Here is a 17678-nt window from a genome sequence, read left to right on the forward strand (position 1 = left end):
ACAATTCCTTTTGTTCTCTAATTAAAGCTTCTAATAAAACTTTTACTTATATCTAAAACTGTACACCTCTGCATACTCGTCGCCAGAATATTCTGAAAAATTGCTCGAGCGATTGAGTGAAAATGGAAATTACAGCGCTAAGAAATTCCACGTTCAAGAATAACAATGACAATTCATTCTCGTAATAACGAAAATGAGAAATTGCTGAAACGAGAATTAAAATTCAAAATAATATTTCCTTTCAATAAGAAGAAAAATGCCTTTCATCAAGTTCAACGGATATTCTTTCAACGTCCATAATCGCATTTCTTTACGGAATAATGCTTCCCCGAGAACGTCTCGTGAATTGCTTCTTTTATCTGGCAGGTGGAATCACACGGAATCGTTCGGGGACGCGGGCCGAGTCCGTATTTCCGGTTGTCTCCGGTCCTCCTGAAGGATTTCGCTCACGTATTTTTAACCTATATCATTTTCCCGTCCAAAACGTCATGCGACCTGGCACACCGGGGAAGAAAAAAAAGTCTAGCTCGTCTCGCGTTATACGTATTCCGTCATTGGGCTCGGTCTCACCGGGACCATACAGACACGATTCTTTTTTACCGCTGATCTTCGCCATCAACGTTTCCTCCCTCTCTTCTTTTATCAACGGCGAGTATACACTGTGTCATGGGTACATTCTTGTTTTACTCTGACATATTATTACGCGAGAAATAATGAAATTTAGCAGGGGCTGTGAATATAAATTTCAAATGTAAAACGTTATTCGAAGAGATTCATAGTTAAAAGTTAGATGAATTCTAGATTCTTTTAGGCGTGCAGTGTGGTATATAGGGTGGGCAACGTGAAACAGGCTAATTATCTTCTGAAATTATGGTGGTACGAGAACATTTTTATACGTAATTTAAATGGTTTCAAAGGGTGAACAAGATGGAAGAAGTGGCGAGGAATGAAAGGGAGTCTCATGTTTGATTAAAAATTTTAGAGTTCGAGGTCATTTCTGTTCCAGCTGAAATTTTTCACATTATCAAAGGATCTCTTCGTTTATGCAGTAATCAAGGAAATAGGGTAACTCGAATATAAAACATTTTGCAAAAAATATATCACGTAGATGGTTGTTAATCTTGTTGTGTATAAAATTTATTTAATACCACGAAACTAAATCCGTATAATTCTCAATGCATTTTATTCAAATCCGCCTAATACTGGCGGTATTACTTACCATTGCAAAATTTAACTGAAACCGCTTTATAACGATCCAGATTTCACTGTAATTTGCATGATGATTTTGCCGTGACAACGGGATAAAACTAGGTATTACAAAAGCGTATCTCCCAAACTGTTGCAAAAAGGACGAAAGAAAAGAAGCTTCGGCGTACGTGGACCACGTTATCATACGAAGATTTCACAGGTCCTTCATTTACATATTCTCAAAACTTCTATCCTCTCATGGTTCCCACGGAGATCACGGTTTTAAACGTGTCCATTCTCGCTCTTCCTTCAATTGCCCACGGATTTCCGCGCAATCTGCAGGCGCACGATAAAAATGAATCGCGGTTGCTCTTCGCAGGCGTTATCTATAGGGTGTCGGGGACTCAGCACCCATCAGAAGGAGCAAATAACAACGATTAAATAAAGAGGACGCCTTGATATTCCCGCTTGATCCCTCAAATTTTTCTTCAGCTTCCACAATTGGGGTTCGTCTACGACCGCACGAGGCGATGATGAGGATGACGATGAAAAGAAGTGCGACGTTAGAGAGAGAGAGAGAGAGTTGTGAAGTGCGCTTGAGACATTTGAGGGTGAAAATCAGCGCAGGACGGTTGAATGTGGGATCTTGGCCATAAAAGAGCAAATAAAGAGGGTACCTTGGCTATATGCTCAGAGTCCCGGTTTACGTGTCAAAGGTCGTGGGTTCGATTCTCTAGCTTGGTCCCTCAAACGTTTTTTCGGCTCCTACAATCGTGGGTTTGCCCAGAATGCAGGTATCTAGGGCCATATGAGGCGGCGACAAAGACGGCGAAAAGAAGCATACGACGTTATAGAAAGAGTGCGAAATGCACCGAAGACATTCGAGGGCGAATGTCAGCGCAGGAAAAGAGCAAATAAAGAGGATGCCTTGGCTATGGGCATCAAGATTCAACTTGTCAACTGGAGATCCTGAGATCTCAAATCTTTCTTCTGCTCCCATATCTACTTCACAAGTCACTCGCTATTTCGTCGAGAAAGAAGAAGACGGCGAAATTACAACAAAACTCGGCGAATTTAATCAACGCATCGAAGAATCATTTAAAGCTGTACACAGCTAGAGGGAGCACTTTCGTTTCGTTTCGAAACCAACGACTCAGATTTCACCTTGCTCTTGGACCAGCTCTATCGCGTGAACGAAGAGAGGAGAAAGACGGAATCGTAACGCGACTCGAAAGAAAACGGGAAGGAAGTATAAAAACGTGTGCCGTACTTTTACGAGTCTTCCCTACTTTTGCGAGTAATGTCCCAGGCATATGGTACTGTGACAGCTGTTACCCCTTTACGACGCCCGACCACCCTTTTCTAACTCGCTGCCCGTCCGGTATTCTTGCCACGCGTCCCGAAATCACCAGCTGCTAAAAACGTGCATGCGAGACGAAAATGCTCTCTACCCCTCTGTGTTTCCTTCCGGTTGTACCACGAGCGAGACACTGCTACACTACGCGAGAGAGAGAGAGAGAGAGAGCTACTCTAACCCGAGCCGCGCTTATATTAAACGTCTGTTCGATTCGCATCGAACGCCACACTCTTCCTACTCCGTCGATATTACTCGGCCGCATATCGAACAATAAACGCGAACGTTCGATGATGTTGTAACGCGGGGCAATTAGCATAACTGGATACGGAAATCGCGTAATATGAGTTTTCGGGAATATCGGCACGGGGTTGATACCGTGATTCATTTTAATGCACGCCGCGCTCACTATCGAGCTGTTAGCTTTAATAGAACGAACGGGTCCGGGGTAAACAGGAGGAACTGATCGAAAATTCTTGCGTGCTGTTCCGATACGTGCGTCGGACACTTCGCTAGTTTGAAACGAAGTTTCCCACTGTCGGTCGGTAGCCCCATTTCCGTTATTCGCGTTTCGATTACGAATGAAGGAAGGAGCCCGACGAGAATCAAGGGAAACTCATTCCTCGAGTTGGCCTTTATCAGACTCTGATGAGTTGCAAACAGCGGAAAGTTAAAGAAGAGACGGCATATTTTTCTTTCTGGTGTCGCGATAATGTCGCGAGTCGTTCTTTCTGTACGAGGGTGAGTTGATAAGTTCGGAAGGTATAATTCTCGCCGAATTTGTTTTTGCTTATTAATGAAAAAGAATTAACGAGCCGGAAGAGTCAATAGAAAAATGGTTGTCTTTTGTAACAATGTTGGATCACATTCTGCAAGTGTGACAGAGATGTTCTTGCGCAATATCCATCGTACAGTGTGGATCTCGCACAATGTCATTTCCACGTGTTCGACCAAATGAAAGAAAAGACTTAGGCCACTTAGGATGAACTTGTCATTTTCATTAAACAGATCAACCTAATTAGCAATTTTTCCGTGAAAATTCTTGCGTTCCTCGCTACGTGTAGTGAAATTTAAACATTTTATTACCATCTTACATTCTTTCTCCGAAGACACAACTTTCCTGCACCGTCAAATACACTTTACGGAATACGAAGAACGTCGTCTTCATTCGATTGCGCTTTTCCACCGAAAGTTCGCCGCTACTGCGTTCCTCGCATTGAAATAATCGCGCTTCAGCCAATTCTCTCCCCTCTAAAAGTTGTTTATTAGCCGCAGCCCTGTGCAAGTTTACCCGCCCATCGAACTTTTGTCCGAGTAATCGCGGTCCCGGGGCCGGGGCCGCTCTTTGACTGAATTAATTTAATCCCGGGGAAAATTTCGCTAAAAGCACGATGTCGAACAAGAAGTTAATTTAAATTCTGTCGAGGTATCGCGCGCTCATTGTGTTCAAAGCACTTCCGACTTTCACACTGATACTCCTCCAACGCTGATACGCTGTCCGCCGATATGTTCATAGCGTTCTCCATGCAATCCATTATCCAGAGAAAACACGCCCCCGGTATATTTTGGAAGTACGGCAGAATGAACTTTTCCCTCGCGCAACGTTTGTACCATTCGAGTGTCTCCTTCTCCGCGGCTTTGTGCTCGAGGACTTCGTCAAACTTCATCGATCTCCTTCGAACCCTTGGCTTCGCTGTCGTCCATGGTTTTTCCAAACCGATTTTGTACGTTTCAACGTCAATCGTCTTTTTCGTACCCAACGACAAGGTGCGAAGGTTGCTTTCCACTTCGTCGTACACTGTCTTCATCTTCTCTTCCTGCGAAGTTTCTTCTTCCTCGTGTACGTTGACTCGTGATTGGAGAATACCTCGAACAAGCTGAGTGTGCATTTAGTTTCGGTTAATTAAAGTTCTACGAAAGAAAGCGAGCGAAGAATTGATGCTTAAAATATAGATAATGAGGAATTAACGGAGTAAGAGGAATAAACGAACAAATCGCGATAATTTTGTGTAATTTAAAAAAGAAAGGCGCCTTGATATCCGGTCAGCTAAGTTTAATTGCGTTCAGGATGTTGTTTTATCGTTGTATCACTTTCTTCATCGATAAAACTACAATATTTAACGGAATAAACGAAGAATCACGTTAATTTTGTATAATTTAAAAAAGAAGAGCGAGTTGGTATCCGGTTGGGTAAGTTTAATTGGAACATCTGGCGGTAGCTTGGTAGAAAAGGACATTAATTCACTAACGGACATCCAATAGCTGCCGAGTGCTCTTTGGAGATCGATCACCGCATTTCCACCTGGTTCCTTGAACCCACGCAGAATACGAATTCTCAATAATTCGGGCAGGGCCTCGACATCACCCATTAGAGGACGATCGTGGGTATTTTTCCAAATACCATCGCCGTTTCGTCCGAATGGAAATAGCCAGTCGTATGGAATTGAGTAGGTACTACGTAGCAAGTCCCTTCTGTCGAAATTCGTTGGCTTCACTTGGTAATCCTAACGGTAGAAAAAGAAGAATACTTGGACTAATTTATTTTCTGTAAAAAAACCAATATTTCTTCCTTATCAAAAGTGTCATTGTTCTAAATTTTTCATCGTATTTTCACTATATTTCGACCTATTGAAGAATACGTGTTCCAGTTTTTCACTGTGTGCCGAAGAAACTCTTTAAATTCCTACATTCCCATCTACTGAAGAATAAATGTTCCCTTTTTTCGTTGGCCATGTTGATTTATAAAACGATTGCGACGAGAGACTATTTTCCAGTTCAGAATATTAATAAATTGTTTAACCTTCGGTATACACTATTTCTCGCTAGGAGAAACTAGTTTTTATTGCTTCGTTTCAAGCATTAAACTCTGAATATTAATTTTAGACATTAAAATGTTACGTCTATGTTATTAAAGTTTTAGAATTTCATTTCGTTCATCCTCTATAGCCGAAGATACGTCGTAAAACCGAAGTTTCCTAAGGGTAAATTTGAAATCGGTTGCTGACGGTACACAGAACTCTAGATTTACAACCCTGTGGCAATTCCATACCGTTGCCAAAGTTTTGTGTGTCGCGCGACGGACCAGGTATTAAACAACCCTTTCCAGAAAACGGCGCACTGAAAGGATGCTCGCGATATCTATCAGACACGCAGACTGGTAATTACAATTTTTTGGCTGTAGCCAATCGTAGCTATTTCCAGCAGCAAGGATTCGGTATCTACACTGGAGACACATTCGTCGAGAATGGGCCCCCAGAGAAATTCCAGAGTGTCGAACGATCGAGGTGACATCACATACTTAACATTCCTTAAGTATTAGAATTTATTGAACGTGAAGCAAATTTAATAAATCACAATAGGTGTTGTAATACTTACGGACGGCAGCGTACACGGACCACAAAAACTGTCTCCTTGAACTCCTTTCCTCAAAAATAATGCGATATTTCTTATTTGAAAAAAATATGTACCATTCTAAAGATCGCGTGCTTTGACACAGCATAAGATTAATACAGCTACCGAGGTAGTATTCAGGAAAATGGCATAAAACGTAACTTGAACGATAAAAACTGCGAAAGAAAGACCTAAACGTTTCTCAATTATCTCTTTTGAGATAAATATTGTCCCGAAGAAACGAGAGCCCCGAACAAAGCGTTTCAAACCCCCATTGTATCCCGTCGACTTCTTTCTGGTTCCAGCTCATTTCCAGAATTAAAGAAAACAGGCTCCACACAATTTCCTCCGCGTCCCTTTGATTTTCTCCGCGGCTAAATTCAGCGAATGCTTCGTTAAAACAAGCACCCCGGCAGAAACGCGAAGAACTGATAATAACTAAACGAAATAGGTTTGCTCCGATTATCTAACCGGAAATGACAGCGAGCTCTTTGATCGTGACTCAGTTCCCACGGGCTGATATGTAATCAAACGACGAAGTTGCGGTCGACGCGTGCCTGGATACAGAATCATACTCGTCTTGTCGTCGTACATCGCTACCAGCTCCTGCTGGTTCCTCTCGAACCGATGAATGTACTCGTAAGCTGTGAGATCTCGATTCATCGAGAATATTCTGTAGCTTAGGTTGTCGGTCTTGAAACGGAGTCTCTCGTGACGGCAAATATCTTCCAAGATTTCTTCCTCTTCGTCCGATTCTCCGCCCTGTCCCTCCTGTTTCCTTTGTCGGACAGTGTCTATGCTCGAGCTTCGATTCTGACGTTTGGTCGTGTATGTTCGGGGACAATAATAAGTAGATCCGTCGCTCTTTACTCCGAATACGTTTCCATAGACATCCACGGTCGTGAATATAACTGATGATTCGAAGGGGGAGAAGCTGTAGGTGGATGTTGACTGGCTGCCGCAAGTGGCACACTGGTTGCCTTTCAACGACAGAGTGTCTTCGTCGATCTAACGGGAAGATATTTTTCGTGGAAGTTAGCGTTTGTTTGATATGTTGAGTAGACGTATGGTACGAAATGCAAGTTTCAAGCGATGAAGGAAATGTTGAAAATTCGATTTATAAATAATAATTTTTCGCAGTACTGTATATCTGTAATTATTCGTTTTACAGGGCGATATTTTAAAATTTACTTTTCAAAGTCTACGATATGAGTCGTAGATCCTCAGAAACTCTTAATGTTTTATCCCTTTCTATATCTTTCATTATTGTATCACTTTCAAAGATAGAACAGAGAAGTTTAAAGCAGTGCGCCATACCACTTTTAACTAGCGATAGTAAATTCAAAATTGAAAGGTCTGAAATTAATTTCATTGTACAGAAATTATCGAAATAATTTTTGCTAAAAATAAAAATTAACCACTGTTAAGAAAAGAATTTCTCGCTATCGTATCACTTTCAAAGATTGAACAGAGAAATTACAAACAGTGACTTTAATTCTTGTGAAATTGTAAACGAACTTAATAAGCGCGCTCCAATTATTCAACTACCCACATTTTTTAATTATTCAACACTCCCTGCCCGTAAGATGACAAGATCTCACCATCGAGCTAGACCCATAAACCCGAAAAACGGTCTCGTAAAACCGGCAAGTCCATTTCGTCGGCGTAAAAAGAAAATCGACGAGCCCTTTATCCCTGAAATATCATCTCGGTTCGTATTTCTCACGAAGGGCCGTGAGAGTTTAAGTGTGTTTCACTATCCGAAAGGCCAGGATTCCTCGGCATTAGATATCCGCTTTCGAACGAATCTCATCTCGCGAGTTTCGATTACCTTCAGATTAACTCCGTCCGCCATCGAAACTTCGTAATGACCTCTTCTCGATATGCTGACTCGAAGATCGTCGGGCATCGATAGAGTGCAGCTAACTGCTGACTGATCGTAGGACACTGTGGCATAGTTCTTGTGCTCGGCACGACACGTCAACAGGACAGAGACAAAGCTGTCCTCGATCAATACCTCGGTTATTTTCTCTTCTTGCTCCACGTTACGTCTCCACGACGAAGAAGCCGCCTCCTCGACGTTGCTAAGATTTGAAAACGAAGCGTACGTTTCCTCATCTTCTCTTCCACCGTCCGACGTGAAGTACAGCAGAATTTCTTCCTCGGTCCAGTCACACATCGCTGGTTCCTTTTCTATCGCGTAGCCGGTCGTGATACGCGTACCGTCTGAAACGTAACGTAGCTTTGAATTACAGAGGAACACAGCGTGAACGGAATCCCTCTGTAAAATTTGCGAAACCGTTCCACCGTTCTAGTTCTCTCTCGAAGATTTTCAAAGAAACAACGCACGGACATTATTTGGCTCTAATCTGTTAATTTCAATTCGTTTAAATTTTTTGACGAATTAGATAATATTTGACGATCGATGTTTACTTCTGCTAAAAAGCTCACAGTGCAGTAATTTTCAGAGAAAAGTAAAGAGAGAAGAGAAGAAGAAAAATGAAAAATGTTTCTTCTCAAGCATGCTTCTTTCTTCCCCTCGATTTATAGCGAATGTACATTACAAGCGACCAAATAACAGCTTCCCGAGAACTTATCCGAGCTAGTTCGAGAAGTAATGAATTTAAAAGCACTTAAGGCTGCCGTAGTTCTATTAAAATCGACATTATTGAAAATGGAGCAAACTTTTCTAACCGAGAGGAACTTCTTCTTTCACCGGAGAACGCGTATTAGGCGGTGTCGTAAAATCATTCGGCTTTACCTGTTTGATAATGGACTTTGAAAATGGCTGTAATCGCGATACCACCGATAGAGATTACATTGTCTTCTATAGTGTATTCTAATACAAACTTGTATTTTCGTCCTGTACAGGTTTCGCTACGTAAAACCTAATTATCTTCCCTAACTATGGTGGTAGGAGAAAATTTTTATACGTAATTTAAATGGTTTCAAAGGGCGAATATGGAAAATGGAAGAAAAAGTGTGCATACTTTTTCACGACGGTGTAGATCCTACGATACAGTGAAGAAAGTGAGGAAAAAGTGAAGAAAACTCTGGTGATTTTTACTTTGATCAACTGTTTTGATAGAAGTAGAAGAAATTTTGAGACAGAATAATCATTCGAAGGGAATATCTACACAATCGCGAAGCTTCGCTTTTCCTGTGAGTTCTTCAAACGTTTGTGGAACTGCGTTCAACGAGCAAACAAAATACAGCCGAGATGAGGAAAGTTCAGATGAAAGTTTACGAACTTGGCTTCCGCATACGTTACGCGAAAACGGTTTATACAACGTAGTCGCGAATGGTTGCATGATTTTTCATTGTTCCATAAGATAAATATTTACCTGGTGTGAAGAAGTACGGATAAGGATAAATCGCGATGAAAATATTTCAGAAAATTGCAAAAAAAGAAGAAACACGTTAAACTTATTTCATTCGAAACGATTCTACGTAGGTTATTAGAGAAGTTCTATTTGGTATTCAGCGGAATAGAGGAATTATTAAACACCGAGACTTTCGTTCGTGTTGTTTGTCTCGATTAGAAAATTTCGCGATGTTATCGAATGAAATACGGTAGCGTGCAGAAAGTGAAATTCGTTCTGCGAAGTGGCAGGTACGTTGAAACCTACCTGGAAATCTGACAATCAATTCTCCATTGGACTTAAGCAACATGTTGGTGCCGTCAGCGCGACGTGTGAATTTCTCGTCAACCTCGTAGTCCGACGCCATTCTCACGAGTAATCGATGCTGTTCACTTACGACCAAGTCGTCGAGCACCTCGTACCGCCCACCATCATGATTCAGGACCGTGTACCGTGACACTTTGACCGTATTGTCCGCCATTGACAAGATGCTGTCATGTTTCTGGAGGCAAGTCATGTTCGACTCAATGAGAACGAACGGTTTCTTAATGGGTTCATTGCTACACGATTCACAGTGACGCGAGAGATTTTTTAGCAACTACAGCTTCACCTGAGAGCACTGTGAATTTTTTAGTAAAAAAATATTTCTTGGTTAATTCTTTTGTTGCAGTTTGCTTTTCTATACCGATTTAATTTTTGGGAAATTCTTGAATGCCACTGTGTAAACTGTACAAAAGTTTAATTTCAAATTTAAAATATAGAAAAGAAGGAGTTTCCATTTTTAAAACATCTCTGAGCAATTTTTAGGAAAGTTTTGAATGCCACTGTGTATCGTCTGTTTATTTTAGTTCCACAAAAGTTTAATTTCAAATAAAAAAAGGGAAGAATGTTTGAAAGAAAGACAAAAAGCTCTACATGTTTTATCTTTGCAAGTGTGCAATTAATCGAATCAACCTATGCTCCCTATCAACGAGAATGAAATATCGATGTGTTAAGCGTCTCGCAAGACCTGAATTATTGTCTTATTGGATCAGATTGTTCTGGTGCTTGGGTTAAAACGAAATTTAACGGACACTTGATTCACCGTCGTGGAATTCTGCTGTGCAGACGCAGGATCTCCCTCGACCGCTCCAAGCAATCGAGTCTTCGAGGGACTTGTCGGTTTCTTTCTAGTTTTAGCTGCAACCTTAGACGCCCTGTTTGGTCTGTCACCTTTAAAAAACAGAAGACATATTGGCTTGTATATTTGCAATAAATTCTCAGTAATATTTTCTCCAAAATTTTGATTCAATGTATCTATAATCACATTTTCATTATTAGCAATTATTGTGATACAATAACATTCTGACCTTCAATAACGAAAATTATATTCGTTTCCTAAATAAAAATATCAGTTACCAACGATCTCTAATTCGTATGAAATATTTTCAATTCTGACGATATGTTATGCATCATTTTGCAATAGTTACCTGAAGAATTGACACGTGAATGTTTCGAAGCTCTGGTCTCGTTGTCCTTGTTTCCGTTTTGCTTGGTTTCCAGTTTCTCGAAAGCTGTACAGGTTACAATTACTCCATTGGGGCGGAGAACAATTACTGTACCGTTGTCTAGGTATTTCAGAACTGTTCCATTTCTCAGAAACTTTCTGCAAATTTCACAATTTTCCTCTTTGTCGTTACGTCCCTTTTGTATGTAGGATTGTTGAATGTAATACGGATTCTGCGGTCCATCTCCGGTTATAGGTTTTATCTGTAATCCTGTCGGCCACGAGGCCCTAATTTCGACGTTCACGTCTTGCCAGTTATATTGGAAGGAATTCAATGACACATCTGAAGACATCAACACACGAAGAAAATTATGCTTGTTGAAAAATGGTTGCAAGCAATACTTATTTTTCAAATATTAGCACTTACGAACTTTGAATATTTCCAAGTTAGATTCCTATGGTTCCCCAATTAACAAATTAATTAATTATATACACACATATATTATTGTACGACGCAAGATGAAACAATTCATGGAAGTGCACTATCAAATCTCGCTGGTAACACGATTTCAAAGTTCGTTATGTACAAGTATATGAAACTTGTTACTTGCAACTAAATTCGAACGTCACTTCCATGACATGTTCTTCAACTTCACCTACAATATTAATTTATCTCGTGCATGTCGCATGATAAGATCCAACAAAATATGTATGTACGAAGCTGCGTCTGATAATGTTCTCAAGTTTGAACTCTGTACCTTTGCACTGGTGAATGTAACAAATTTACGAATCTTATAATTTTTCTCTGATTAGCTGTACATCTACCATTTGACAATTTTTACCGAATTTACTTTGTATGAAAACTGAACTCTTTCAATCTGCTGCACAATTACATTTCTTAGACGTACTATTAACTAATATTTTTAGCAATATATTTAATACGCTAAAATATAATATATTTTATAAAAAATAATATTAAGAAAAAGAGAAAAATGTTTAAAATTTAAAGAATACTCAGAAGCCTCACGTTGTGACGTAGGTAGTTTCTGGAAAGCAAGAATGATCCCTGTTTTACTCGTCAAATGAAATATCTCGTTCGTTTCGTGACTGCTGATTCTATGGAACAATCGTAAACTATATCCATGTAGAGTAACCGTGATGCGTAAATCCTTGTTTTTATAAAGCCAATCATCCATCTCGGTTTCAATCAAAGTACCATCAGCAGAGTAGAACGTCTTCTTAGTATTCGTTACTTGCACGCGTAATTGTCCAAGTTCGTAGCCTACAAAATCGTAAACCGCCTCTTTTTCACCGCTGCTATAAATTGACAAGCTTTTCTTCTCATCTTCGGTTGATTTCTTCGAGATAGTTCGAAGGCCGGTTGATCTGTCGCTCTTCTTATTTTTCTTGGGGCTCTCCTTTTCTGTCTCCTTTTCTTTCCCTTTCTTTCTACTCTTTATTGTCTCTTCGACGGAAGACTCAGATGGTACATCTGTGAATGAAAACCGTAAGTATTATTGCTTTTGTCCATTTCGGATATTTTTAATCTGGTACTTCTTAAACGCCGATGTCAGCGATATTCGCGGGGTGTTGCAGCAATAACTGAAATAAATATTCGGTCACAATGTACAGAAATATTCAGAGGAAATAAATTCGTTATCCTCGTAACACATTGATGCATTAATGTCATCTTTTGTGTGTTAAAAAGTTTCTTGTACAATTTCACTTTTAAAATATGTGTATTCATTCTTATCTTTGATAAACAAATTTTGAGTCTAAAGTATGGAAAATTTATCTAAATCCAATAAAATAATTTGCTATAAATATGACGAGCACAAAATAAATTGTTACCTACTTTAAAATAAATAACTTCACTGATTCAAATAAAAGAAAAATAGTATTATAATTAGTACTCCTAGAGAGATAAAAATTAACCACGACACGTCAAAATGTTGACAATTAGCAACACCTATTGTAATTGTGCCTTGGTAACCATTAAATTCCTAAAACATATTTTTACATCTCTTTTTTTTATTTAAGAATTTGAAACCTCAGATAAGGTCCATTTCTTGTACAGAATTCCTTGAATTTTCAAGTACACAAGGTACACAAAAATAGATAACTCATTTAGAAATTGTTAGAAAAAAAAAAAACAGCATAGAAAATAGACAGCTAAACGACGGAACTCTTTCTTACCTACTTCCAAATTACTTTTTTCCTGATCAAACTGCCTGCTTATTTCCAGATCTTTGGCTTTCAGAGTCCCCGGCAGAATGAAGTCCTCGTCGCGGAACAACATCGTCCCGTCGTATATCTCTGTGCTCTTCCTCATCAATCTTTCCATCGACTCGGCCGTCTGCAATCTGTACATTTCTTCCTCCTGTCGTAGCCAATCCTCTTCTTCGGGCACCACGTATTTGCAGAAATCACGAAGACGAACCGGCGTCCGAATGCTAGACATTCTTTCTTCCTCGCTCGCTCCATTGATTCTCCACTTGTTACCGTGGTAGAGTAACAGAGAATCCGTAGGTTCGAAGTATCGATACTCCATGTGATCGAACGAATGGAGACACTCGTGAAGTAGCTGGAGAAAAATTCGCTCGGATAATAATTCGACGTCGCTGAAATCTTCCAGCCGCGGTCTGTCTGTCGTTCTCGTTTTAAAAACGTTCTCCTCCAAGTAACCGGGGACTAATAATTCACGAGGATCTATCAGATCGAACAGCGTGGAGCATTCGATGATTTCTGGAAAGATTTTCCCGTAATCGATGTTACCGTCGCTGAGAAAATTCACTTCCGGCGTGGATTTCCAGGTTAGACTTGGAAGTGACTTGCAACGTTTCATTGAAAACGTTACCGAATCATGTGTACGCATCGCGTTTTCCGTTTCTGTTGTCGTTTCTAAGGTTTCATTGTTATTTCGTAACAATCCGAATATTAGTTTATCGAACGTTAGAACGTGTAGATAATGTTTAATCTCTTCGTTACTTATTTCAACGTCGAAGTAACGACGGATGTTGTCAATGTGACGAGAGTACTTGTTCAGTTTTTTAACGGAGATTTCGTGGCGTTCGAGCAGACGCGTGATATTCGGATGCCGGAAAATGGGTAGAATGTTGTCGATCAAATCTGTCGCTTTTGGGATTGAGCGAGCAATTGCGGAGTCATCGAGAAGACGAATCACTTCGTTCATGCTATCTCCATGAAGAATTAATTCAATGTCAGAAACGTTTTGTTCGCTCTTATCGATGCTACATTCTTCGAGATTTAACTTCATGTTAAGGCTCTCTATTTTTTGTTCCAACATTTCAACGGGAGATTGACTGCTAGTTTCAGCTTCCTCTTCCGCATTTGAGCTACTCTACGAGAAGTTGTTGCAAATTATTTCCGAGTTCCATTATTGCTAGTCTGACTTTTTAATTTACTCCATAAATAATATTATAAACTAATATTGTTATAGTATGATACTAGTAATACTACATATATAGTACAACTAATTGTTAATTACTTATAATATAATTTGTAGAGCAAATTGAAAACTCAGATGGAAGCAATAATGGAACTCGAAAATAATTTGTTACAAGTTTGTAGTAAATACGAATCACTTTTTTGTGAAATTACTAATTACTAAAGTTAAATATTTTATCATCACTTTTTTGGATTGAAGCATAATTTCTTGTACACTGTGTATCAGAATCTCTACTATACTCAAATTTTCACAAGAAATTGAATTACACAAATAAGTAATTCTTTTACATAAATTATCGAAAAATATATATTTCCACGTATATTCCAAATGTGAAAAAATATTACTTTTCCCATTGACCTCGCGTCGCCTTTCTCATCGACAGAGTTTTCCATCGCAATTCCTCCGTCATCCGCCTCAACTTGCACCAACATTGCAAACAATATCAGCGGCACTGAAACACACTCCATAGGAAGCGCATCCAGAAAGGTTTTATAAACTTCCGTATTCACTTTCTCCGTCGTTCCTTCAGTGACACCCCTCTCCAGTTTCATGCTTTTCAAATAGCTACCATGCTGTCGATAAAGATCGTAAAAATCGTATACAATATACGACAGCCTGTCGTACATATCTTTCTTCAGGATTTCGTATTTTTCATCGGAATAAGTCTCCGGCAGTTGCGGTGGGCAAAATACAAGAAACGCGACGTCGCAGTATTCCGGATGCGCTGCCGGATTCATTAATCGCTCCTCCACTTTCGTCCAAAAATTGAACAGTTCAAATTTACCGACACTGTACATCTGAACAAAGTGTAACTTCTTTCTGTTCGAAGGCTTCTCTTTGTACGACACCGAACGATCCAGCTGTTCCCTCGGTCTTTTAATTTGCAACAGTAAGTTCAACGGTACACCAGCGTTGACCAAGTGTTCCGGTAAATCTGGATTATGGAAACCGGTGAGAATTACGTAGAGATTCGGTCCATCCACCGGTGCATCGTCCACGTAAACAGTATTTCGCCATTCCTCGCCGCGTTTTCGTAGTTTCGTGTTCGCTTTGCTATCGAATTTCTCCGCGTCGAACTTCTTCCCTCCTGGCTGGCCTGTGAAGAAAACACACCGATCGAAAGTGGGCCGATTTAATTAACTGTTTGCTTCACCGTTCTTTTATATGCACGTACTTTGGTGGAGTAAAGGAACGAGTCGTGTTGCTTCACCTTGTTTGTGTTTTCAGCGAGGAAAGCGAACGCAACGTGGGTTGTGAAGCGAGGTTAGGTGGGAAAATAGTAGTGAAATTAGAAATTTTGAAAGATGGAATACTTCCATGAGATACTCTGATTTTTAGGGGTTTTGGGTGAGTAGATGGGTTTTCACTCACAAGGGTAGTTGTACAACATGAAGACTCAAAGAAATTTGAAAGTTTGCAGAAGTGTAATTCAAGTGACGACTTTTTATTCCGGCAATGAAACGGTGTGGTTTTAGAAACAATGTGGAAACCATTGTGGTGGTACACGCTGTTTTTCAAAATTTATCCTCACTGCTTCTTTTCCCCCAAAATTGTTTACCATCACAATGTAGGACTTTAGAAACCACACAACTTTGAATTTAACTTTTTTGAATTTTCCGGAGGTGTTTTCTAGGACCTTTTCATTCAGGTGGCCACGCGTTCTTCGTTCACTCACGCAATTATCATCCCAGACTAAACATTCACATATTCTATCACCGCACAAAATTCGACAGCTTCCCATTCGAATCTATCATTATTACCGTAATTAATATCGAACCACGTGCACCTAATTAATTATCCATAGACATTAACAAGATCATTTTGTACATGTTTCTATCAGCAGTAAAATCGATATATCAACCAGTTCGCATACCCCAATCAGCAACTGTCTGCATAATCCAATACTCCTCGTCTATCTCGCGGTCCAGGTCAGCCAGCTTTTTCGCCATGACGATGTTCTCTTCCCTGGCCCGATATATTAGGTACTTGATGATCCGCGCCATCAGCCAGCTCGGCAGTGCGTCGTTGTTCTCGTTGGAAAGCTTGCTCGCGTAATGACATACGCCCTGAATCGTCGGACATTTATCTAGGCCCTGCGTCGACAACGCTCTCACGCTGGCCAGCGTTTTCTGACAGCTCAGAGAGTAAATGGCCTTTCGCCTACCCTCTTCAGCGGCCGCGTTGAAAATCGACACGCACCTCGAGTGCTCGGTAATCGTCTCGACCATCATGGTCACGATGCACCACCAGTCGTCGTCGTTGATCAGGATCGACTCCAGTGGTTCGCGCCAGGAATTCTCGTCTGTCTGTTTCCTCGGTTTGGCGTCCGAAGCCTCGGATTTCGACGTCTTCTTGCGTTTCTGCATCGTGGACGAGTTCCTCGTGTGCTAACCTTTGAAACGACCGCTGTCAATTTTTCTTAGGGTTATGTGTGATTGATCGATGGTCGAATGACAGCGTGAAGCTAGATGATGGTTTATTGAAATGTCGAAAATGATTGTACTATATTCAGGGTGTATTTAAGATTGTGGTGTATGGTCGGAAGGCTGAAATTGTATTTTCAATGTTTGTGTTGTGAGTTTTAATTTTTAAAAGATTATTCGAGCTTGAACTTTTGGTTTATTGCAAAATCTTTAAGTCGTTGCTCTGTTTTTAATTATTGTAAATGTGTGAAAAATATAGCGACGGTGATTTATTTTAATATTTAGAAATGTGTTTCGTTGTGATTTATTTCTAATATTAAAATGTCACGCAGTCTTTAAATCATTGCTTTCAATTACTGCAAATATGTGGAAAATATGGCGATACAAGGGGTAATTTATTTTAATACACAGTAACAAGTGTTTAGCTAATTATTACACTAATTGTAAGAAGCTTTTTCATCTTTTGCTGCTTTTTCAAGCCACAGGAACGTATAATGATAAATTTGATAAAAGTTAAAAATTAAGTTGAACGATAAAAATTCGAAAAATGATATTTTGTAATCTTGTACAGTACAAAGACTACCGATGCACAAAAATATCACTACAAAATTCTCATTATAATCTGAGACACTTAGATACACGCCAAAAATAAAAGTACATATCATATTACCACATTTGCCTTTATTTAAAAAAGCTACATAAAGGAAACTCATTCTGGGCCATTTCTTAACTCTCACATTCTCTAATTACTTCAAAAATATGACTCGAATTTCCCCCTTCTAAGACAGACCGATTAAAACGAGATATTTTAACGCGTAAGTGATATCCCAGCCGACAAACGCGATCCTTAATTAACAAAGTTAACGTCACGGAACGGTGTACACCTAACGCGCGTTTAACGAGGTGAATCCGAAATTTGTCGAGCGAGTCGAAAAGGTGGACACCAGTCATTCGACTGTTAATTTTCGAGTGACGTTAAGACGCTAATTGTAAGTTGCAGTTCTAA

General features: G+C 39.8%; 1 protein-coding gene across 1 annotated transcript; it reads right to left on the reverse strand.

Annotated features, from left to right (window-relative positions):
• Positions 1–3948: 3948 nt before the first annotated feature.
• Positions 3949–16615, reverse strand: LOC108576939. Its single transcript, XM_017940014.1, has 11 exons — positions 16123–16615; positions 14594–15345; positions 12977–14141; positions 11808–12272; positions 10764–11123; positions 10379–10590; positions 9562–9796; positions 7764–8158; positions 6404–6940; positions 4792–5046; positions 3949–4419 (listed from the first exon to the last, which is right to left on the reverse strand). Exons 1-11 carry the CDS (start codon positions 16613–16615, stop codon positions 3949–3951), a joined length of 5340 nt encoding a protein of 1779 aa, XP_017795503.1.
• Between the last annotated feature and the right edge of the window lie 1063 nt (positions 16616–17678).

Source organism: Habropoda laboriosa, unplaced genomic scaffold (genome assembly GCF_001263275.1).
Source record: "Habropoda laboriosa isolate 0110345459 unplaced genomic scaffold, ASM126327v1 scaffold541, whole genome shotgun sequence".
In the NCBI taxonomy this organism is placed as follows: Eukaryota; Metazoa; Arthropoda; class Insecta; order Hymenoptera; family Apidae; genus Habropoda; species Habropoda laboriosa.

Bases quoted from the DNA above. Each gene is read 5' to 3' on its own strand.
- LOC108576939 (XM_017940014.1), bottom strand. From the start codon at position 16,615: ATGCAGAAACGCAAGAAGACGTCGAAATCCGAGGCTTCGGACGCCAAA. The intron at 8,159-9,561 runs GTAGGTTTCAAC...GTTACGTTTCAG, and splicing joins ATTGATTGTCAGATTTCCAG to ACGGTACGCGTATCACGACC. The intron at 5,047-6,403 runs GTTAGATAATCG...TTCTACCGTTAG, and splicing joins AGAGCTCGCTGTCATTTCCG to GATTACCAAGTGAAGCCAAC.